The following is a 24,256-nucleotide window of genomic DNA, read 5'->3' as shown; positions in this document are numbered from 1 at the left end:
CTTCCTTTATACATTGGAACCATGGCTGGGGCTAAATATGAGCAGGTTATAATAATAAATGCAGAAAAACAAGTGGGAACAGCTTGCCAGTGTTTACAAGTTCGCGCCAACAGCTGATGCTGCAACCAACGCCACTGAAACAGTAGTGGCAGGTTGGTGCGCCAACCCTGTAAATTTAAAATTACGTTTGCGGAAATTATGTATGAATTAGCAGTGGAACCGGATTACTGATGGCCAGATTAGTGATGGTTGACCTGTATATATAACAGATAATTCATATAAAAATAAAAATCAAATTGATACATATGCCAGCAGCATGGCAAAACTGTAGAGCGAAAATTAAATCGACAGGGAGGGGGAAAGTAAAGGTAACAAGACTGAAACTGTAGCTAAAAGCTTCCAAATAATTTAGAAATTCAGTTAAATCCAATTAATAGTAAATCCATATTAAAATTTAGAATATAAAGCCAATTATATAGAAATTTAGCGGCACTTCCCTTGTAAGGTACCAGTTCCGAGAGACGTGAAACATCACCAAAAATGGGACTAAACGAACTACTAAAATAAAACAAAGTAACAAAATAATAGACTGACCATTATGCCCCACATCGATGGAGGACCACGAGGCCAATAATGGTCATGGAATATTTATATTTATTTATTTTCTTATTTCATTCTAACTTTTAACGCTATTATTCAAATATATATACACACAGGGTGTCTCAAAAATACACGGCATAACTTCAGGAATGAGTTCCTCATATGTAGACAATAAAAATATTTTATATCAACATAGTTCCGGAAATGCTTGGTTTCTGAGTTTTGAAGGTCTGGCTATAACACTTAACTGTTCTCATCACCTTATAGTAATTGTTCAAAATGTCCACCTTCTGATGAATACAGGCCTCACATCGATGTCTCATGGACTCGCGAAGATGATGCCAAATTCCTGGCATGTTTCGTATTGTCTCACAACCTGCCACAATTCAACTGCGGAGAGTTTGCACATCAGCTACTGGAGTCGAATACACCAATGACTTTAAATGGCCCCACAAGAAGAAACCTAGTGAGTTTAAATCAGTTGAGCGTGGAGGCCAGGCAGTTGGTCCACCCCTCTACTTCAGGAGTCGTAGATCTTGGCCATCCTCTGTCAGCAGCACGAGGTGTAAAGGTCCCATGTTCACAAAGGCGGTGATGGATACCTTCAAACGTTTTCCTGTCTGGACATCTTCATTTTGGGAACCTTTCGTGGTACAAATAACGAACATCCAGAACATTGCCATCCGCCAAACCACACATAAAGTACATATCCGCTTGCTCCTGATTTCAGTACATGGTCGTAATGGAAAACCACCAGATTCTGTCAGTACCTTGTGATGAAGGAAATCACCCAGGGAGATAAGACATTCCGGTTAATAACTCGGGAACCAAGCATTTCTGGAACTATGTTGATATAAAATATTTTTATTGTCTACATATGAGGAACTCATTTCTGAAATTATGCCTTGTATTTTTGAGACACCCTGTATATACATATATATATATAAACTAACAAAGCTGTACATTAAAATAAATTCTGGATTGTTTATTTTGTATAGTTGTAAGCACTTTTAGCATTAGTTGAGGCATATGATGCAAGAAAGCAAGCTTATAGAGCATCAGCCAAAAAAAAAAAAAAAAATCATGCTAAAGAGAAAGAGAGAATCCATATCTTGGGATATTATTTGCTATTTATTACTTACAATTCACACAAAAAAGGGTCACATTTCTCTAAATTAGCACCATCACTTATTCAGTAAACTTTGTAACTTAGTGTGAGCAGCTTCTGCCAATTACAGCAATGTAACTGGCAAGAGCAGAGCATTTTATGCTAAGTTAGTTGCATGAGCTGGGGTCCAGGATGATGTCACTTTAGCTGAGAGAGAGAGAAGATGCCCATTGTGAATACAGCAGGAAAAATGTACGTTTAATTAGTTTTCAAGTTTCACCTTGTTGTGTAGAATTAAATCTTTTTAGTGCATGTAAAATATGTCATTTACAGAAGATATTGAATCTTCTTGAAAGGAAAAGATTACAGGCTTATGGAAAAAGATTACAAGATTTCAGGATAATGAAAGCATAACCAAAAAAAAAAAAAAATACACATACATTAGAATTTTTCAATTAAAATGTGGAAGTATATGATACAATTTTTATATCTTTCATCTTTTAACTTGCCTAGGAAAAGTATTAATTGAAAACAAGAGGAAAGTTTCTAAAATATTCAAGTGTGGTATACTGTGGTATTGTGGTGTATTCAAGGTTTAAGCCCAAATGGATGGCAGATGAACTAATAAGACTCGTGGCAGAGAAGAAAAATGCATGAGATGCATATAAATTATCAGGTTACACCAAAGACTGGTAGAAATAAGCTAGTCTGTAATCAAGTCACAAAGGAGGTTAGGAAAGGAAAGGCATATTATGAGAAATCTTTGGCAAATGATGCAAAAAAAAAAAAAAAAAAAAACAGCAAGACTTCTTTACTTATGTAAACTCTAGAAGGAAGAGGATGAATCAAATTTGTCCACTTAATATCGATAGTTCGATTGTTGATGAACCTGCTGAAGTAGCTGACAAATTGAATGAGCATTTTGCATCTACATTCACATATGAGGATGTCTGGAGGAAGTGGAGGCCAGAAGCTTATCAAATTCTAGCAGGGAGCTAAGTGATTTTCTAATAATTGAGAGCAAAGTGGAGGAGAAATTGTTGAAATTGAACATGGGCACCTGGGGTGGATGAGATCTATCCAGTTATATTAAAGGAGGCAGCAAGCAAACCCTTAGCCATAATTATGAAAACTTCCTTGGACTCATTGCAAGTCTCAATGGACTGGAGATGTGCCGATGGGTCCCCAGTTCACAAAGGGGGGACATCAGTAATTACAGACCTGTTAGTTTAACTTCTGCTTCAGGGAAAATAATGGAGGTTCATCTAGACAAGACTGCAGTTATAGTTCAGACACAGCATGGTTTGATAAGGGGAAGTCTTGTCTGACCAACCTGATTGGATACTATGACGTAGTCACAAAGGAACTGGATGAAAAAAATAATTTTGATATTATATACTTGGATTTTAAGAAAGTTTTTGATTCTGTTGCACATGGAAAACTACTGTACAAATTGGAGCAGTATGGCATTAAAGGCAAGTTGCTACAATGGATAAAAGGACGGTTGAATGGGAGAAGACAGAGAGTGGTAATCATCGAATACTGCTCTTTGTGGACTAATATTATCATTAGTGGAGTCCCCAGGTTTCAGTGTTGAGACCCATTGTTGTTTTCTGTATTTATCAATAATATTGATGAAGGTATATCGGGGGTTAATGCTTAGGTTTGCAGATGATACAAAGGTTGGCAGGGTTCTTAATGATAGTACACTACTGAAACAGGATCTAGAAAATTTGGAGTTGAAAATTAACAATGATAATGGGTAGCAGTAACCCCAGAGTAATGTACCAACTGTGTGGTACACTCAGGATAGTGGAGAATGAAAAGGACATGGGGGATAATTGTGCAATCAGATATGAAGTTTTCTGAGCAGTGTAGATAGGCTGCAAGAGTAGCTCATGGTGTCTTGTCAATGATATACAGGAACTTAAGCCTTTCTTGCTGTTACCAAGAAAGGCTTAAACTAGGCACCTACGCGATGACCTAATTGAGGTGTATAAAACCTTGAATGGTTTGAGCAAGCTCAATGCTGATGGGATTTTCTCTTGCTCAGATTACTCACTTGAGTGGACATAAATTCAAATTGAGGAAAGACAATTGTAGAATAGATGTGCAAAAATTTGCCTTTAGTCAGCGGGTGGTTGATGGAACAAACTTCTGTAACAGTGGAGGTCAGCAACTTAAATAAGTTCAAGGCAGAACTAGACAAGCATTTGGAGTGAATGGATGAATGAAACAGGAAGGTTTTTTTTTTTTTCAGCTGATACTATATAAGATTTTTTTGGCTAATTCTATATAAGTAAATAAAAGTAGATTTAATTCTGTACAATATGGTAAAATTTCACAACTGAAATTCAAACATATTTTTCCAGTTTTTCTTATTGCACGAGTAATATATTTAAGAATATGTTCTTAAATATAATACCCATGCAATCACAATGTTTGTTTGTTATTTGGTTTTTAGGAGCATTAGCAACTAAGGCCATATTACTCCGGGAATATGCGGTGGTCATTCCCTGACCTTTCCGCACCCTCCGTATTTGGTGGTGACGGGCTCGAACCCCGGTCTAATCAAGAAGCGTGTGCTATGCACTGCTGCTCCTTCCCACCTGGTTACGGAGGTGCCTGCAATCACAATGTGAGCCAGAGGTACATGAATTTCCTATGATTCTGCCTATATAAAGAATGCAATTTAAGTAGATGAGCGCAGAAATGTAAAAGTTAAAGGTGACATATATTGTAAACAGAAGGGAATTTTCATTATAGCCCCTTAAATTTTGTTATAATGGTGGTTGATTATAGTTGGTTTCAGCAGTAGTTTTTTCAAGTATACATGCTATTCACAAGTCACAGGACCTAACTCAAAGTTCGGATTTCAAGTATATTTCAAATTATACATACTAAAGGCATATAGTACTCTATATCAGTAACAACTACAATAAACATCCCATTTTGAATAATCCAATATTCAGTTAGCAGGGTTGCACTATATGCCTAACAAAATTTCTTTGCGTATTTTGAAAATTTCTCAATGTATGTAAGGATAGACAGGATAGGAAGGGAGGAGGGATTATGCTGTTAATTAAGAAAAACAAAATTGCAGGAAGTGCATCCAATTGACATAGATGGACAGTGCAATGTTGAGTCAGTGTGGTGTGACATAAGCACTGGGAAAGCAAAAATAAGAGTAGGAGTGTGTCATAGGCCTATTGACTCGAATGAGTACAACGAACAGTTATACAGAGAAATAGAGTGGGCTAGTAAATCAGAATGACTTATAATGGGGGGATTTTAACTTCCCAGATATTGACTGGAACTTGTAGGTTTGTCACTTGCATGCTGGCAAAACTTGGATTTATTGGATGATTGTTTTCTGCAGCAGCAGGTTCAAGAGGCAACCACAAAGGGTAATACTCTTGATCTGGTTATCAGCAGTGATTATTCGTGTATTAAGAATTTGCACATAGCGGAACCACTAGGTGGCAGTGATCACAGTGTACTGATGTAGGATTTACTTAAAGATATAATTACCAACAGGGGTAAAGGAAAGGGTTTTTGCTTCTGTAAAGGTGACTACAGTGGTCTCAGACAGTTTTTAAATTCTGTACAGTGGGACCAACTGATGATGATACCAACAGCAAATTCTAAGTGGAAAGCATTCAAGCAATTAATCATGGAAGCTACTAGACACATATCTATTAAGAAATATTGTTCAAGGTTTAGGCCTAAATGGTTGTCAAATGAACTAATGAGACTAGTGGCAGAGAAGAAAAATGCATGGGATGCATATAAATTATCAGGTGACACAGAAGCCCATGGCAGATATAAGCTAGTCTGTAATCAAGTCACAAAGGAGATTAGCAAGCGAAGGCAGATTACGAGAAATCTTTGGCAAAGGATGCTAAGAAGAACAGCAAGGATTTCTTTACTTATATAAACTCTAAAAGAAAGGTGATGAATCAGATTGGTCCACTTGATATCAATGGTTCGACTGTTGATAATCCTGCTCAGATAGCAAACAAACTGAATGTGTATTCATCTACATTCACACATAAGGAGTTAAGGAAGGAAAATGCCAGAAGGTTATCAAATTGTAGTAGGGTGCTTAATGATTTTGTAATAACTGAGAGCAAAGTGGAAGAGAAATTGTTGAAGTTAAACATAAGAAAGGCACTTGGGGTGGATGGAATCTATCCAGTTATATTATATAAAGGAGGCAGCAAAGGAACTAAGCAAACACTTAGCCATAATTATGAGAGCATCCTTGGACTCAAGGGAGGTCCCCACAGACCGGAGATATGCCAATGTATCCCCAATTCACAAAGGGGGATCGAAGGGTGACACGAGTAATTACAGACGAGTTAGTTTAACTTCTGTTCCGGGTAAAATAATGGAGTCATTGGTTAAAAATGCATTGCAAGATCATCTAGACAAGACTGCAGCAATAATTCAGACACAGCATGGGTTAGTTATGGGAAAGTCTTGTCTGACAAATTTGATTGGATACTATGATGTGGTTACAAAGGAACTGGATGCAAAAAAATAATTTTGATATCATATACTTGGATTTCAGGAAAGCTTTTGACACTGTTGCGCATGGAAGACTACTGTACAAATTGGAGCAGCATGGTATTAAGGGTAAGTTGCTACAATGGATAAAAGGTTGGATGAGTGGGAGAAGACAGAGGGTGGTAATCAATGGGCGCTGCTCTTTGTGGACTAATTTTATTAGTGGAGTTCCACAGGGTTCAGTGTTGGGCCTACTGGGTAAAATAATGGAGTATAATAAATGGAGTATAATAAATAAAGAGTAGGAGATCGGGAGAATTGCTTAACAAGTACAGGTCACTGTTGAAAAAAAGCCGTGAAATAGGGTTGAATTTGAAAGTGTCTGCAATTCTGCCCAGACATGATAGGAGGGAGTATATGATGAGAGCCTTGTCAATCAATTCGGCCCTGGAAAGATTGTGCAAGGCTCAAGGGGTAGAATTTTTTTCAGCCTGGACTGTACTTGTTAACAGGAGAGATTGCTTCTACAGGGATGGGATACACTTAAATAGAAAGGGTGCAAGAATATTTGCTGATGCTATCGAGGCAGTGTTAGGTGGGTCGGAAAACTGTTAGCTTGGGGGGAGGCAAAGACGAATAGATTAACAGTAGCCACTGGCAGAGGTGAAAGAGATTCTTGCACTGCTTCTATTGGAATGAGCAGAAGCCTGAAACACAAGATGCATGATATTTCAGAGACTGCTGGGAGCCATTGCGGTACAAGTAAACACATGGGTTGTGTTAGGGTAGCTAAGAATAGAAATAGGTGCATGTATACTTGCGTGTACACCAATGCTAGGAGTTTAGTAAATAAATTTGATGAATTTGAGATATTGCTCAAAACATCAAAGGCAGATATTGTTGGGATATCAGAGACGTGGTGTCACACAGATATAAGGAATGCAAAACTGGAATTTGGGGAGTACAATGTCTACAGAAAGGATAGACTGGATAGGAAGGGAGGAGGGGTTATGCTATTAGTTAAGAAATACATAAAATCCAAGGAAGTGAAGCCAGTGGACATCGCTGGACAGTGCAGTGTCGAGTCAGTTTGGTGTGACATAAGCATTGGGAGATCAAAATTGAGAGTAGGAGTGTGCTATAGGCCTAATGACTCTGATGAGTATAATAAGAAACTGTACAGGGAAATAGAGTGGGCCAGTAAATCAGAGAGTCTTATAATGGGAGATTTTAATTTCCCAGATATTGACTGGAATTTGGGGGCTGGTAACTCACACACTAGCAAGGCTTTTGTGGATTTATTGGATGATTGTTTTCTACATCAGCATATTCGGGAGGCAACTAGAGGGAGGAATACTCTTGATTTGATTATCAGCAGTGATTCTTCATGCATTAAGAATCTGCAGATAAATGAACCACTAGGTGGCAGTGATCACAGTGTGCTGAAGTGGGATTTACTCAAAGAGGTAACTACCATTAGGGGTAAAGGGAAGGGTTATTGCTTTCGTAAAGGCAACTACGATGAACTGAGACAGTATTTAAAATCTATACAGTGGGACCAACTGATGATGTTACCAACAGCAAATGCAAAATGGGAAGCATTCAAAGAACTTATCTTGGAAGCTACTAGGCTTTACATACCAACCAAGAAATATTGTTCAAGGTTTAGGCCTAAATGGATGTCAGATGAACTGATGAGGCATATGGCAGAGAAGAAACATGCATGGGATACATACAAATTAACACATGACACAGAAGCTTGTTTATTATTTGATTTTTAGGAGCTTTAGCAACTAAGGCCATATTGCTCCGGGAATATGCGGTGGTCATTCCCTGACCTTTCCGCATCCTCCGTATTTGGTGGTGACAGGCTCGAACCCCGGTTTAATCAAGAAGCGTGTGCTACACACTGCTGCTCCTTCCCACCTGGCTACGGAGGCACCCATGACACAGAAGCCTATGATAGATACAAGTTGATCTGTAACCAAGTTACAAAGGAGGTTAGGCAGGCGAAGGCAGATCACGAGAAATCTTTGGCAAGGGATGCAAAGAAAAACAGCAAAGAGTTCTTTACTTATGTAAACTCTAGAAGGAAGGGGATGAATCAGATTGGACCACTTGATATCGATGGGTCAACTGTTGATGATCCTGCTCAGGTAGCTAACAAACTAAATGAATATTTTGCATCGACATTCACACATGAGGAGTTATTTAGCGAGGGGAAAGCCAGAGGTGTATTCAACTCTAGCAGTAAGCTAGAGAATCTTGTAATAACTGAGAGTAAAGTGGAGGAGAAATTGTTGAAGATAAACACAAGAAAGGCACCCGGGGTGGATGGGATCTATCCAGTTATATTAAAGGAGGCAGCAGAGGAAGTAAGCAAACCCTTAGCCATAATTATGAGAGCTTCCTTGGACTCAGGGGAGGTACCCACAGACTGGAGATGTGCAAATGTGACCCCAATTCACAAAGGAGGATCAAAAGCTGACACAAGTAATTATAGACCTATGAGTTTAACTTCTGTTCCAGGAAAATTAATGGAGGCACTAGTTAAAGAAGCACTGCAGGATCATTTAGACAAGACTTCAGTTATAGCTCGGACACAGCATGGTTTTGTTAAGGGGAAGTCTTGCCTGACCAATTTGATTGGATACTATGATGCAGTCACAAAGGAACTGGATGCAGGGAATAACTTTGATATTATATATTTGGATCTTAGAAAGGCTTTTGATACTGTTGCACATGGAAGACTGCTGCACAAATTGGAGCAGTGTGACATTGGAGGCAAATTGCTGCTGTGGATAAAGGGGTGGCTGAGGGGGAGAAGACAGAGAGTGGTAATCAATGGACACTGCTCGTCGTGGACTAATGTTATTAGTGGAGTCCCTCAGGGCTCAGTGTTGGGTCCATTATTGTTTTCTGTATTCATAAATGATACTGATGACGGTATATCAAGCTTAATGTCAAAGTTTGCAGATGATACAAAGGTAGGCAGGGTTGTCAAGGACACTACTGACACTATGCTGCTGCAACAGGATCTGGAAAGGTTGAGCAGATGGGCTGAGAGGTGGCAAATGAAGTTTAACATTGACAAATGTAAATTACTACACATGGGAAACAGCAACCCCAGAGCAACGTATCAACTCTGTGGTACTACACTGACAGTGGTAGAGAATGAAAGGGACCTGCGGGTGGTTGTGCAGGCAGATATGAAGTTCTCTGAGCAGTGCAGACGGGCTGCAAGAGTAGCTCATGGTGTATTGTCAATGATATATAGGAATTTTTCTAGCAGGGATAAGGAGGTGATTATTCCCTTGTATAAGGCAATGGTCAGGCCACACCTAGAGTACTGTATACAGGTCTGGAGGCCTCATTTCAAGAAGGATGTAGAGCTGCTGGAACGAGTACAGAGAAGGGCAACAAGATTAGTGAATGGAACAAAGGGGTGCTCGTACGAAGAAAGGCTTATGTTTTGCAAATTACAGTGTCTGGAGACTAGGCACCGGCGAGGTGATCTGATTGAGGTGTATAAAGCCTTGAATGGTTTGAGCATGCTCAATGCTGATGGGATTCTTCCTCTCGCTCAGAATAATCACCTGAGAGGGCATAAATTCAAATTGAGGAAAGACAGATGTAGGATAGACATGCGGAAATTTGCCTTTAGCCAGCGGGTGGTTGGTTGGTGGAACAGACTTCCATCCCTTGTCGTGGAAGTTGATAGCCTAAATAAGTTTAAGGCTCAGCTGGACAGGTATTTTGAACGAACAGAGGGGTGAAGTGGAAGTGGTTTTTTTTTTGGCTGATGCTGCATAAGCTTGCTTTCTTGCATCAAATGCCTCTACTAATGCTAATACTGTTGTTTTGTATATTTATCAATGATATTGATGAAAGTGTATTAGGGATTGAGATTGTTTTAGAGTTTTATGGCGCATTAGCATCTAAGGCTATAATGCACCAAGTCAAAAGTATATTAGGCTTAGTGTTGAAATTTGCAGATGATACAAAGGTTGGCAGGGTTGTTAATGACAGTAATGGCAGTGTGCTACTGCAACAGGAATCTAGATAAGTTGGGCAAATGGGCTGAGAAGTGGCAACTTAAGTTTAACATTGACAAATGCAAAGTACTGCATATGGTAGAAGTAACTCTAGAGGAACGTACCAACTGTGTGGTACTAGCATTAGCATTAGTAGAGGCATATGATGCATGAAAGCAAGCTTATTCAGCATCAGCCAAAAAAAAAAAAAAAAAAAAACAACCACTACTCCCATTTCACCCCTCAATTCGTTCGAAATACCTGTCCAGCTGAGCCTTAAATTTGTTTAGGCTATCAACTTCAACAACAAGCGATGGAAGTCTATTCCACAAACCAACTGCCCGCTGGCTAAAGGCGAATTTCCGCACATCTATCCGACATCAGTCCTTCCTCAATTTGAATTTATGCCCTCTCAGGTGATTATTCTGAGCAAGAGGAAGAATCCCATCGGCATTGAGCATGCTCAAGCCATTCAAAGCCTTGTACACTTCTATCAGATCACCTCGGCGATGCCTAGTCTCCAGGCTCTGTAATTTGCAAAACTTAAGCCTTTCTTCGTAAGAGCAACCCTTTGTTCCATTCACTAATCTTGTTGCCCTACATTTAGGGTGGTAAAAAATGAAAAAGACCTGGGAGTAATGTGCAGTCAGATATGAAATTTTCTGAGCAATGCAGACAGGCTGCAAGAGCAGGTCATGGGGTTTTGTCAATGATATACAGTAATTTTGCTAGCAGGGAAAAGGAGGTGATTATCCCTTTGTATAAGACAATGGTCAGGTCACGCCTTGAGTACTGCGTACAGGTCTGCAGGCCTCATTTTAGGAAGGATGTAGATTTGCTTGAGTGTGTACAGAGAAGGGCAACAAGATTGGTGAGAGGAATGAAGGGATCCTCTTACCAAGAGAGGCTTAAGTTCTGCAAATTGCAGCAGCTGGAGACTAGGCACCTGAGAGGTGATCTGATTGAGGTGTAGAAGGCCTTGAATGCGTTGAGCATACTGAATTCTGATGGGATTCTTGCACTTGCTCAGATTATGAACCTAAGGGGGCATAAATTCAAATTGAGGAAAGACAATTGTAGAATAGATGTGCGGAAATTTGCCTTTAGCCAGCGGGTGGTTAATTGCTTGAACAAACTTCCATCTGTTGTTGTGGAAGTTGATAGCTTAAATAAATTCAAGGAGAAACTGGACAAACGTTTGGAGGGAATGGTTGTGTGAATATTTTTTTTTTTGGCTGATGCTACATACGCTTGCTTTCTTGCATCACATGCCTCTATTACTATTACTATATCAAATATAACTAATTCTAATAAAAGATTAAACAATGTTGTAGTCCATATAAATGTCTTTCTTCCAAAAAATTAGGTGAAATATAACTTTATGATCAAATGATGTTCAACAATGCATGTAATTAATTAAATTAATACTATTAGTAAATTAATAAGAGAAGTTTACCTCAATATAGTACGTGGAACACTTCCGTATGATACCCTCCAGAAATTAAAACGGAAAAAACGAAAAAAATCGACAACTTACCGGTACATTAAAGTAAAATATAAATAATTAAATAATCAATTTAACACAATTCAAAATCAATTCAAAACAATTAAAATTCAAATTAACGCAATTAAAAGAATCCAACGAAAATATTCAAAACGATTTTCCTTCCTGAAGCTGACAATGCTTTTCGACCGACTGTCGTGATCACAGGAATGAAAATTACCGAATCATGCTAAACCTGCAACTTAAATAGTGATTGTGTCTTCGCACATGCGCGTAAAGGTCCACGCATCGGAGATCAAATATGGCCGCCGAACATTAACAGAATTCACGTGTAATTTAATTTCAACGGTTTCTGCAATTAATAGTCGCGTATAATTACGTTGAACGTTAAGTATTTTGGCCTCGTTAAATAAAAAAGTATGTTTTTCGTTAATGGCATGAAAGGCTAATTCTGACGCTGCTGAACGAGAAGCACGAACTGAGGCTTCGTGTTGATTTACACGGATATTAAGAGAAAACCGCGTCGAACCCTGATAAGACGAGTCGCAATCACCGCAAGAAATGTTGTATACTAGATCATTAATTTGTGTTGCGAACGCCGAAAGAACCGAGCGATTGTTCAGTATAGTGTGTAACTTCCGTATAGGCCTAGCTATAATTTTAAATTCGGTATCTTTAAAGAATCTGTTAAGCTGTTTGTGCCACTGTTCAACATATGGGACATATTCTTTCGGCGTTCGCAACACAAATTAATGATCTAGTATACAACATTTCTTGCGGTGATTGCGACTCGTCTTATCAGGGTTCGACGCGGTTTTCTCTTAATATCCGTGTAAATCAACACGAAGCCTCAGTTCGTGCTTCTCGTTCAGCAGCGTCAGAATTAGCCTTTCATGCCATTAACGAAAAACATACTTTTTTATTTAACGAGGCCAAAATACTTAACGTTCAACGTAATTATACGCGACTATTAATTGCAGAAACCGTTGAAATTAAATTACACGAGAATTCTGTTAATGTTCGGCGGCCATATTTGATCTCCGATGCGTGGACCTTTACGCGCATGCACGAAGACACAATCACTATTTAAGTTGCAGGTTTAGCATGATTCGGTAATTTTCATTCCTGTGATCACGACAGTCGGTCGAAAAGCATTGTCAGCTTCAGGAAGGAAAATCGTTTTGAATATTTTCGTTGGATTCTTTTAATTGCATTAATTTGAATTTTAATTGTTTTGAATTGATTTTGAATTGTGTTAAATTGATTATTTAATTATTTATATTTTACTTTAATGTACCGGTAAGTTGTCGATTTTTTTCGTTTTTTCCGTTTTAATTTCTGGAGGGTATCATACGGAAGTGTTCCACGTACTATATTGAGGTAAACGCCTCTTATTAATTTACTAATATTATTATCAACGTAGAACATATTGAGTATTACAGCTCTGATTCATACTATTTAAATTAATACTATAAAACTAAACCAAGAGACTTTATTTAACAGATTTAAATAAAAGAATCTGTATGTGTTTGTGTGCTTGTACACGTAATTGCCAGATAACATTTATAACATCTCCATAAAATGTCACTCTTGCTCAATTTATCCAAACTTTACATATATATATAAAGCTAAAGTGTAGCTCAAGATATGCTATTTCTGATTAAATAAATTATATGTAATTATACCAGTCAAGTATCAAAGTTTAACGATAATTTTAAGTTATATATATATATATTGATATATTTTGACTTACTAGGTCTCTGACATTTATGAACAAAGCTTTGAAACACAGGACCACAAGATTCTCCTGTTAAAGTCATTCCTTTAAAAAAACAAAAAAAAGATGAAAGGAAAGACAATAAGATATATTAGATTACACAAAAACAGTAAATATATCGTTTTTTTGTTATCTAATTAATGAAAATAATGAAATCAATGAAATTATTATTATGAGTATTGTTGGCAAATGATGTAAGGAAGCAAGCTTAAAAAAATACCTCTAAACATCATTATTTGTCCATTAACTTTAATAATTTGTCTAATCTTTTCCTTAAATTTACTCAAGAAATTTACTCACCTACACAACAACAGGAGCGAGTGGATGGGTGAAATGAGAAGGGTATGTGTATGTGTGTGTGTGTGTGTGTGTGTGTGTGTGTGTGTGTTTTGGCTGATGCTATATAAGCCTGCTTTCTTGCATAATGTGCCCTTGCTAATGCTAACAGATAGTAGTTTGTTCCAGCAATTAATTACTCGATCAAAAAGGCATAGTCATAGTGTCATACATTGAGCTTCTTGAAATGGTCCAAAGACGGACAATGTGTATGATGGAAATTGACAAAAGGATGTCCGTATGTGAAAAGACTTTTTGGCAGGAGAAAGTAAAATAAATGATGGTGATTTTGCTGTTATAAATGATTTCAGAACTAGGGCCATAAATTCAAATTACAGGGGAAGAGGTTTAGACAGAATTGCAGGAGGTTTTCTTTTAGCCAGAAAGTTAACCTCAACTACCATAAAGGCAACTTATTACTGGAATAAGTTGCCTCCATGGGTGGTTTGAGGCTGACAGCTTGGAGAGATTCAGAGGGCAGCTGGATAGGTACCTACATGATGAGGGAGTCAAACAGGTGGCAGTTCATTTTATTTTATTATTTATTTTTTAGCTGGTGCAGCAAAAGTTGGTGCAAGTAAACCTTCTGCAACTTCTTTTTGCCTTCTGGCTGAAAGCTAATTTTTGCACATCCATTCTTTTTCAGTTTAAATTATGTCCCCTTATGTGTGATATCTGAGAATAGCATTTAGTGTACTCAATCCATTCAAAGCCTTAAACTTCAATGAGGTCTCCTCATAGGTGCATAGATTCCACATGTAGAATTTACAGAGCTGAAGGCTTTCTTTGTAAGAGTACCCTTTTGTGTCCCTGACTAATCTTGTTGATCATCTCTGTATATGTTCCAACAGATCATATCCCCCTTAAAATTAGGCTTCTAGACCTGTATGCAATACTCAAGATGTGGTCTAACCACTGCCTTGTACACCAGAATAATTACCTCTTTATCCCTCCTGACAAAATTCCTGTATACACTGACAAAATCCTATGAGTTGTCATAGTACCCTGTTTTCACTGCTCGGAGAACTTCGTGCCGAACTGCACAGTTACCCCTAGGTCTTTTTCATAGTCCTCCACCTTGAATGTGGTACCACCCAATTGGTAAGTTATTCTATGATTACTGTTACCAATGTACAGTACCTTGCATTTATTAGTGTTAAACCTCAACTGCCACTTCTCAGTCTACCTGCTTAATTTCTCTAGGATTTGTTGGAGTAGCATACCCTAATTCCTGTTATTAACCATCATGTCAACCTATGTATCATCAACAAATGTAACATTAACATAAACGTCATTAATAAATACTGAACAATAAGAGGCCCAGAACTAAACCCAGAGGGAGGTGAAATCAAGTTAATTAGATAACATAAAAATCAATTAAGAAAAAAAGTAAAGAACTACTTGAATTAATCTTATTAACTTTTGCTACAAATGACACCATTCATTTGTTCCATTTGTTAAAAAAACTCATTTGCTATGCGTGGATTTTAGGAACAATACAATGACTTTCTTAATGTAACCTAGTAATTTCTTGAAATTGTCACAGAGTTCAAAGATTCAGAGATAAACATAGAAATATTCTATATTTAATATTGATAAATGCAGAAAAGTTCTATATTTCAAGTCTGTCTGTCTGTCTGTCTAAGATGTCCATGATGATGTATGAGACTTTCAATCATTGGTGAAAATGTTCAAAAATCAATATATATTTGGTTCATTTTCAGATACACTAACTACGAGAAAATGATGGCTGAAAAAAGATTTAAATTTGGATAAAGAAACAGATTCACTTTGAAAGAAAACTTGAACAATAAGAAAGTTTCTATAAAAATTAAAATTTTGCTATGCATTTTGAGTGAAAGTTAGAGGATACCAGAAAAGATGTCAAATATTTTCAGATTTTGAAAGACTAAAAAATATTTCACATAATTTCTAGGTGCTGTCCCTTTTCAAGGTAGTCTCCTTTCATTCTTATTACTTTATAGTGATATCTATTATGTATATTGTATTCATAAATTGTTTACATCTTAAGCCAGTATGCTTATGCACAGAAAGTAAACCCAAGGAGAGAGACCACACACCTGCTAAAAGCAGAGAAAGAGAGAGACCCTACCTGCTAAAAGCAGTGCCAAAGTGGGAAAAAAAGGGGCCAAAAAAAAAAAAAAAAAAAGCAGCCTTTATATAGGATTCCTCCCATCTGCAATGTGAATGAAACCTTTTCCAAATCAGTGAGAGCATTTTGTATCCACTGCACTGCCATGGAAATCTCCCCAACATTGGACAACATACCATGATATTTATTTAACCTTGATATTTCTATTAACATAGATATAAATTCCAGTAAAACTAAGATAAGAAACATTACCTAAATTAAGTTCTTCTGATGACTTATGCATATCATGAATCCTATATTCTTGGTTATCAACAAATTTTGTAGGTGAAAATGCTGTTGCATAATTCCACACCTGTTTCTTCAAACTGAAAAAACAAAATTAAAGAAATTATAGCTAATTTATTATAGCAGAGCCTCCAGTTATAGAGTGAAAATAATCAAATTTTAATGGAAACCTTTCTTGTTACAACTTGCCTCTGCTTTCTATTGTAGTTTATATGAATTAATTTATATTGTGAAAAGTACAACATTAAAATTTTAAAATTATAAATTCTCCAAGAAAACATTTTTTTTGAGGTTGGTTATTACTATGTTGCAATTAAAACTAAACAGATATGTTATGGAATTAAACAGGAATTTAGGAGCTTGAATTCCTTTTGAGTGAGCAATTATCACAAGTCATGCGTTGAAAAAATGTGTGCAAGGAAGAGGTTTAATAAACACAGAAACTTAATCCTTTCATCACGTAGGTTTCATTTTTCATAGTAATAGGGTTCTGTGGAGTGATTTTTTTTTTTTTTTTTTTGTGGAATTTTGTATAAATGAGAACTTTATACATAAGTGCTTTACAATATTAATGTGTCTTATTTTGACTTTACTGCTGAAAATTAAAGTAAAATTCTTGTCAAAAATTAAATAAGAATTGAAACAAAAAATCTGTAAAAAAATAATCTAATGGGTTGTATGAAAGGCATAACATGGGCTGTCAACCCTAATACTAAAGTAAATTAAATAAAATTAAGGAAACACTTATACACCATGATTATATAATTAGTTTATTATGAAATAAATAGTACTCAAAAATATTTACATATTCAAACAGCTAGTACAATTCAGTAAACTAATTGACACTCTCACTATGTTTCAGAAACCCACTTTAGGTGTCTGTCATGAGGACAGAATAAAACTAAATTGGCTTCTCAATGTTGACCTCTCCTGCCAACATCTAGAGCAAGATGCTCTAGATGTGAGACAGATGCCATCTTTTTTACTATTTTCAAAGCTGTTTTTGTGCAGATATTATATACAATAATTAGCTAGAAACACAGATGAGAGATGGCAGTACACATTAGAAAAATTTCAAGACAATCAATACATTAACAGACATTGTTTGGAGCAACCTTCATAAGTAGCTCTACATGCATACTCCCTAGGCCCATAGATGAAAAACATAGATCTACATATATATAATGCTGAAAAAGTTCTGGCAGGTATCAGAAAACTCAATAATTATTTGTGTTTTAAATTTGGGAATCTTGAGATTTAAAATATTTTATAGCCAGTGATTCCATGGTACAAGGTTTATAATCATTACATAGTTTCACCAGCCGACCTGGCTAGCCAGGTGGGTAAAGTGCCTGCCTGGCAACCCAAAGGTCGCGGGTTCGAATCCCGCCTCGGGCTTGGATCAAAGTACTGCAAAAACCTTGGGAGGTGTATTATGGCCACAGAAGCCGATGCGCCAACAACTACCAAAAAAAAAAAAAAAAAAAAAATAGTTTCACCAGATTTTGTCCGTTATTAAAACAATTAGAATTATGATAATTCTGGTTTAAGTGTGATGCCATTTCAAAATTAGGTAAATATTTAGAAAAAAGCTACTACAGCTATATAGGATTATTATTACTCATATAATGCAAGGAAGCCACAGGCTTTTGCTGCACTGAACAAAAAGAAAATCTTGTGTGTACCCTGTACGCAAGAAAGATGTTTTATGTGTAAACATCTATGAAGACACCTACTAAATTTGGAACAGCTAGAACTGAAATCATGAACAATGTAATTTATGCTCACGCCCGCTACTTACCCTACCGAATCAATGTTAGTGATAAATAGGATACACATGCCCGCTGCTTACTCTACCAAATCAATGTTTGGAAGAGGCTAGGCCAATAGCCTAATTACCCATTTGATTGTAGCCGTTAATTGAACAGCATGATTGCAACAATACAAGTATTTGTATTGTTACAACCATACTATCATGTTGGATCATGTTACTCTGTCATGCTTTGTCGCAAATTACACATGCAACGCAAACAAGATCTGCAAGAAACAACAGTATCCATGCATAATACGCTATCAAAACTATGACTTGGCTCAGGATCTCAAACAGTGCAAGCACGAGATGGTAACACTGCAACATTCTATTTCACAATGAGGAAACAGATACTGTCAGAGATGAAATATGTCAAGATTATGACGACAATGAAGAGCTCATACTAGATCGTAAATTGTATGAATCGGACTTGGACATTTGCAAAACGATTGAAACAGGTAAGACAATGTGTCAAGACAACGATGACGGTGATCCTGACAAAGCATTCAGTAATGACCTGCATAGCCTTGGAATGCAACTGCGAGAAGACCCCTTTCAAAACTTTTACAATCATCCAAACAGCAAGATGAATGAGGATCTAAGCTTGCCACACTCAACTGACTCAGTGCAACTGCAAAGAAACGTGAAAACTTGATGACCAACGAGGACTTAATGAGACCAACTTAATGAGAATGGCCAATGACAAGCAAAAGATTCTACTCATACATGTAATTTGGAGTCTGTTATCTCCCAATCACAAACCGATTCAAATATTCTTGACCGGTCCAGCTATTTGTGGGAAAAACCTTTATGATTTGCCTCTTGATGGAAATATACAACCGCTTCAGTAATACAAACGGGTATACTGTAATGCAGTGTTTCTCAATCTTTTTACTCTCGTGGCACATTTTCCAAAGAAGAAAAATTTCGCGGCACACCTACGTAGTCATAGAAGAAGAAATTTCTAAATTAAATATATAGAACGAAAAATAATATTAACAATTTTTTTTATTTATACTTATATTATATCTGTGTTATGCAAACAATTCTTACAACCAAAATAAAATATAAAAATTATTAAATAAATAATTACAAAAAGAAAATATGTATGCCTTCAGCAAAGCTTTAAATTATTCAAATATTTGATAGAGATCAAATGAATTTTTATTTAAAAAATTATAGTCAATGTGAAATATGTGATTGACGATGTTTTGTTATTTCTGCTATATCAGGTCTTATTTCAGACATAGCAACTCGCAGGTCATCTTCGACATTTTCCAATCTTGATCATTTTTTATTTTTCATGTCAGTGAGAGTTGAAAATTCTAACTCACATAAATACGACGTAGAAAATTTGGAGTAAAATATTTATTGCTCTTTTAGATAACTTTGGATATTCATCTCTGACTGAAATCCAAAAGTATCCAAATGAAATTCCGAATGTTTGATTTTTAATGTTTGATCGGTTGAAAGGGAAATCAGTTCTTCCTCTTCTTCAAGACAAAGATTCCAGTTTGATGTATCATTAATAAAAGGATTTCGAATCCAGTCATATTTTTCTGATTAAATAGATGGAAAATATGTTTTTGTTGCCTTTTGAAGCAAATCCAAATGGTTTTCACCATTGGTGCAAGAAAATTTCTCATCTGTTCAGGAATCTTAGGAAACATAGCTAAATTATTTTCATCAAGTTTATTCATCCACAAGCATAATTTTTTTTATCAAAAGCAATTAACTTATCTGTTGATGTTAAGATATTTTCGTTTCGCCCTTATAAACTAGTATTTAAAATATTAAGTTGTGCAAATATATGTTCTGTGTAAGCCAGTTTTGCACACCACAATACATTGTTAAAACAATCATAAAATTTTTGTATTTTCATACGATTCTTTTGTTTTCCTGCGGTACTTATTTCATTTTTAAAAAATGCACAAAGTTCGCAATTCAAATACACGGGCTAAAACTTTTCCTCTAGAAAGCCAACGAATATCATTATGTAGTAATAAACAATTGTAGTTAGATTCCATGCTGTCGCATAATTCTTTGAAAATTCATGATTTTAAAGGTCTGCTTTTAATATAGTTAACAATTTTTATTACGTCATCTAGTACAATGCTTAATTCTGTCGGGAGAGTTTTGCCTACTAAAGCTTCTCGATGAATAATGCAATGTGTAGAAATAAGATTTTAATTTTTTTGTTTTGCAAACGCCAAAAAACCTTTTTCAGGTCCGATCATTGATGCAACACCATCTGTACAAATAAATGCCTGTACAAAAATTCCATGATAACTTTGTCTTTTCGAAAAAGTTATCTACACAATTAAATATTTCCCTTCCTGTCGTTCTTCCTGGCAATTCTTGACAAAATAAAAATTGGTTCATAATTAAATCTCCGTTAATGAATCGAACAAATCCCATTAATTGTGCTTTCCCGCTGATATCTGTTGACTCATCTATTTGCAGAGCAAAACTTTGACCATCAAGTTTTTGTTGAACATTTTCTACTATATTTTCCGACATATCGATTATTCTTCGACTTATAGTATCGCTGGAAAGAGGAATTTTATTTATTTCAGTTCTGCATCTTTGCCGAACATACATTTCACAATTATACGACAAGCAGGACCGGTCAACATTTCTCCAATCGAATGAGGTTTCCCTTTTTGTGCAATAAGTTGCGCTACTTCATAGGAGGCAATTTGTGCTTTGTTGTGTTTTCCAATTTTTGTATTTGTTTGGCACTATTTGTCACTAATCGTTCAAAATACCTTTTGTCTTTAGACATCAAATTTTGATGAACTTTTTCCATATGGTGTTTTAGCTTTCTAGGAACCATTGCACTGTTTGCTTTTTTATGTCCACATACAACACATAAAGGTAAAGGGAAATTTATGTCCCCTTTCCACGTAAAACCAAAATTTAAGTAATCTTCATTATATTTTCTTGTACTAATTTTTGATCTTTTTGGCTGAGATTCATCGGCACTGGTATTGTTCATATTTTCACTATTTTCAATGGATATATTTGTATCTGCTGCAGAACTACTGTAGCCGATATCAATAGTTTTGTTTTTATTTAAAAATTTTCGTATATCCATTTTCAGTTTTTTCTAATAAACAAAAAACGGTTTTGTAGAATTTTTAATTTTTATATACATTTAAATTACCTTAAGAAATCGCCTAACCCTAAATTATTTACTTTACAACACAAATACAGTTTAATATGACAATAATAAAAACACGATATATATAAACACGTAATACGCCGCATGCCTACGTGTACAACTCCCAGAGAACTAGAGAGGCTAGAGACGGGATCGCATATTTTGACTTTCTTAGGGAATTCAGGGGCACTGTGCACTTATACAGTATCGCGTCGGTCAGATTCACGTGGTCTGCGGGTGACAGATAATTGGTCTTTATTCAAATAGTGTTGGCGCCTGAACGCAATTTAAATTCGTCATAAAAAGATCCTTCGTGTACTTTATGCTTAATAATGGTATTGTACGTATATTCGGACAATGATGTTAAAATAAAAACGACGCTAGTTTTTTTTTAAGATTTCGCAGCACACTTGGAAAATTTTGCGGCACACCCTTTGAGAAACACTGCTGTAATGTATACATTACATGTGCTTCAACTGGTAAGGCTGAAATGCAAGTAATGTAATGATCTTGGATGTGCTCAGAGCTGGCATAAATAAGCTCTGAGCACATGCAAGATCACTGCCCTCAAGATATCCATTTCTCTGGTTATTAAAAGGTTTCTGCCATGGGTGGCAATTGTTAGCCCAAAGCCACCTAAGTGGTATGCCCCAAATCATAAAGGTTTTTCCGTAAACAGCTGGTTTATGCCAGCTCTGAGCACATCCAAGATCACCCCCAGTGATCCTTTGCGCGATCTCCTCTCCCGACTCCATTTCTTTGTTATGAAACAGAAATTACGTCAAATGACATCATTTCTGCATCACAAAATCGTGAAAAATTGATTTTACTACCATCCGAAATTTAGTAGGTGCTGCCAAAGATGTTGTTTACACATCAAAAATAAATAATAATAATAATAATGTGATAATGGATTACATCAAGGACATCTAGTCTGGCAAAACTATCAGCTGAAGAGATTGAAGCCATGACAGAGGGAGAGACATACAAATATCAGGGGATGATGCCGACTCACCAGTCAGAACACAAGGAGATCAAGGCTTGCCTGACTGAAATATACCATCAGAGACTGAGAAGCCTGCTAAAAGCAAAGCTGAATGGTGGGAACATTTCACAGCCATAAACACTTACACAGTCTCAGTACTAAGGTACTCCTTTGGGATCGTAGATTGGACCAACACCGAGCTGGAGGAGATTATGAGATCGACCAGGATAATGATGACCAAGAACTGCCATCACCACCCAAAGTCAGCCATTGAGAGATTGGCCATAGCTCGTAAAGAAGGAGGGAGGAGGAGGATTGACTGACTTCTTTGAACAAGAGAGGGTGATTAAGAACCTGCAGGATTACTTCCAGGAAAACACAGCACCAATCTATCAAGCCATAAGAAAGATAGATAAAGGACACACATCACTCAACTTCAACAAGGAGACCACACACACAGACAGAAGAAAAAAAAGACAGAAAGCTGGATGAAGAAGACACTCCATAGCAGACACTACAATGACCTCCATCAAGGCTACATAGATAAAGCTCTTCCCCGAGACCAAAGGTTTCATGCTCGCCATCCAAGATCAAGTAGTCAACACCAGGAACTACATCACCAAGGAACCCATAGTAATAGATGACCTATGTTGTTGATGCCACCTTACCCAGAAACAATCCAGCACATCACTTCAGGGTGCAGGGTTATCACCCAGATGTAGTACACTCATAGACACAACCAGGTAGCCAGAATAATCATCAGAAGCTAGCACAAAACTACCAGCCAATCGAAGAAAATTTACCGTATAACAAGTACAAGCCTCAGCTCATACTAGAAACCTCTATTCACAAACTATGCTGGGACCATACCACAATAACAGACAACACAATCCCACCCAACAGACCAGACATAACTCTCATCAACAAGAAAGAAAGGGCTACCTACCTGATAATATAGCAGTGCCCAATGATCTCCAATGATTTCTGGAGACCACCAGTGATCTCCAGAAAACATGCAAAGAAAAGATCAGGAAGTACTCAGACTTATGACAGAAAGTCAAAGATATGTGGCATATGGAACAAGTAATGACCATCCTGATCACTATGTCAACCACCAGCATAGTGCCAAAGAGCCTCCATAAGAACCTAGCAGCAATAGACCTCCCAGAGAACACTTAAAAAAGAACTCCAGAAAGCTGCAATTCTGGACATAAGAGAAATATTATTATTATTATTATTATTATCATCCTCTTATATTATTTCTCCCTGATTCGGGCTTCCACCTTGTGACAGGTATTGCTACCAAGTACACAGGGTGGTTGTTGTTATGTCTGATGTTACTGTTGATCGAGGAACTCTTTGGCAATCCTACAGGTGTTCAGGATTGCGACTTTCTGGAGTTCCTTGTAGATGTTTGCTGGGAGACCTATTGCTGCTAGGCTGTTATGTAGGGTCTTTGGCACCATACCTGTGGTTGACACGATGATCGGGATGGTCGTTACTTGTTGCATATGCCACATCTCTTTGATCTCCTGTCTTAGTTTCATGTACTTCCTGATTTTTTCCCCATGGGTTTTCTGCAGGTTGCCAGTGTTGGGTACCACTCTGTCAATCAGATAAGTAGCCTTTTCCTTCTTGTCCACAAGGGTTATGTCGGTCTGTTGTGCGGGATTGTCCTATCCGTTATTATGGTGCGGTCCCATTACAGCTTGTGGGTTGGGGTCTCTAGTACTGCCTGGGGTTCGTACTTGTAGTACGGTACACTTTCTTCGATCAACTGGTGTTTCCTTGATAGCTTCTGATGTATTATCCTGGCTACCTGGTCGTGTCTATGAGTGTATTCAGTCTGGGTGATCACCTTGCATCCCGCGGTGATGTGTTGGATTGTTTCTGAGGCCAGGTGGCATCGTCGACATGTGTCATCTAACACTCCAGGCTCCTTGGCGATGTATTTTCTATAATTCCTGGTGTTGATTACCTAGTCTTGGATGGTAAGAATGAATCATTCAGTCTCGGGGAAGAGCGTCCCATT

At 37.0% G+C, this 24,256-nt stretch overlaps 1 protein-coding gene across 1 annotated transcript in view; it reads right to left on the bottom strand.

Annotated features, from left to right (window-relative positions):
* LOC150079595 (serine/threonine-protein kinase Nek10-like) overlaps positions 1-24,256 on the bottom strand; it is a 165,562-nt gene that overhangs the window by 12,961 nt on the left and 128,345 nt on the right. Inside the window, exons 20-21 of the mRNA XM_090382698.1 lie at positions 16,234-16,346; positions 13,509-13,577 (exon numbers count right to left, since the gene is read on the bottom strand). Of these exons, the coding sequence (XP_090238824.1) occupies positions 13,509-13,577; positions 16,234-16,346 (182 nt within the window). The remainder of the gene's footprint in view (positions 1-13,508; positions 13,578-16,233; positions 16,347-24,256) is intronic.

Source organism: Mastigoproctus giganteus, chromosome 10 (assembly GCF_048544385.1).
Source record: "Mastigoproctus giganteus isolate SK-2022 chromosome 10, ASM4854438v1, whole genome shotgun sequence".
Classification (NCBI taxonomy): domain Eukaryota; kingdom Metazoa; phylum Arthropoda; class Arachnida; order Uropygi; family Thelyphonidae; genus Mastigoproctus; species Mastigoproctus giganteus.
Note: the sequence above shows the minus strand (reverse complement) of the source record. Positions and strands in the feature narration are given on the sequence as shown.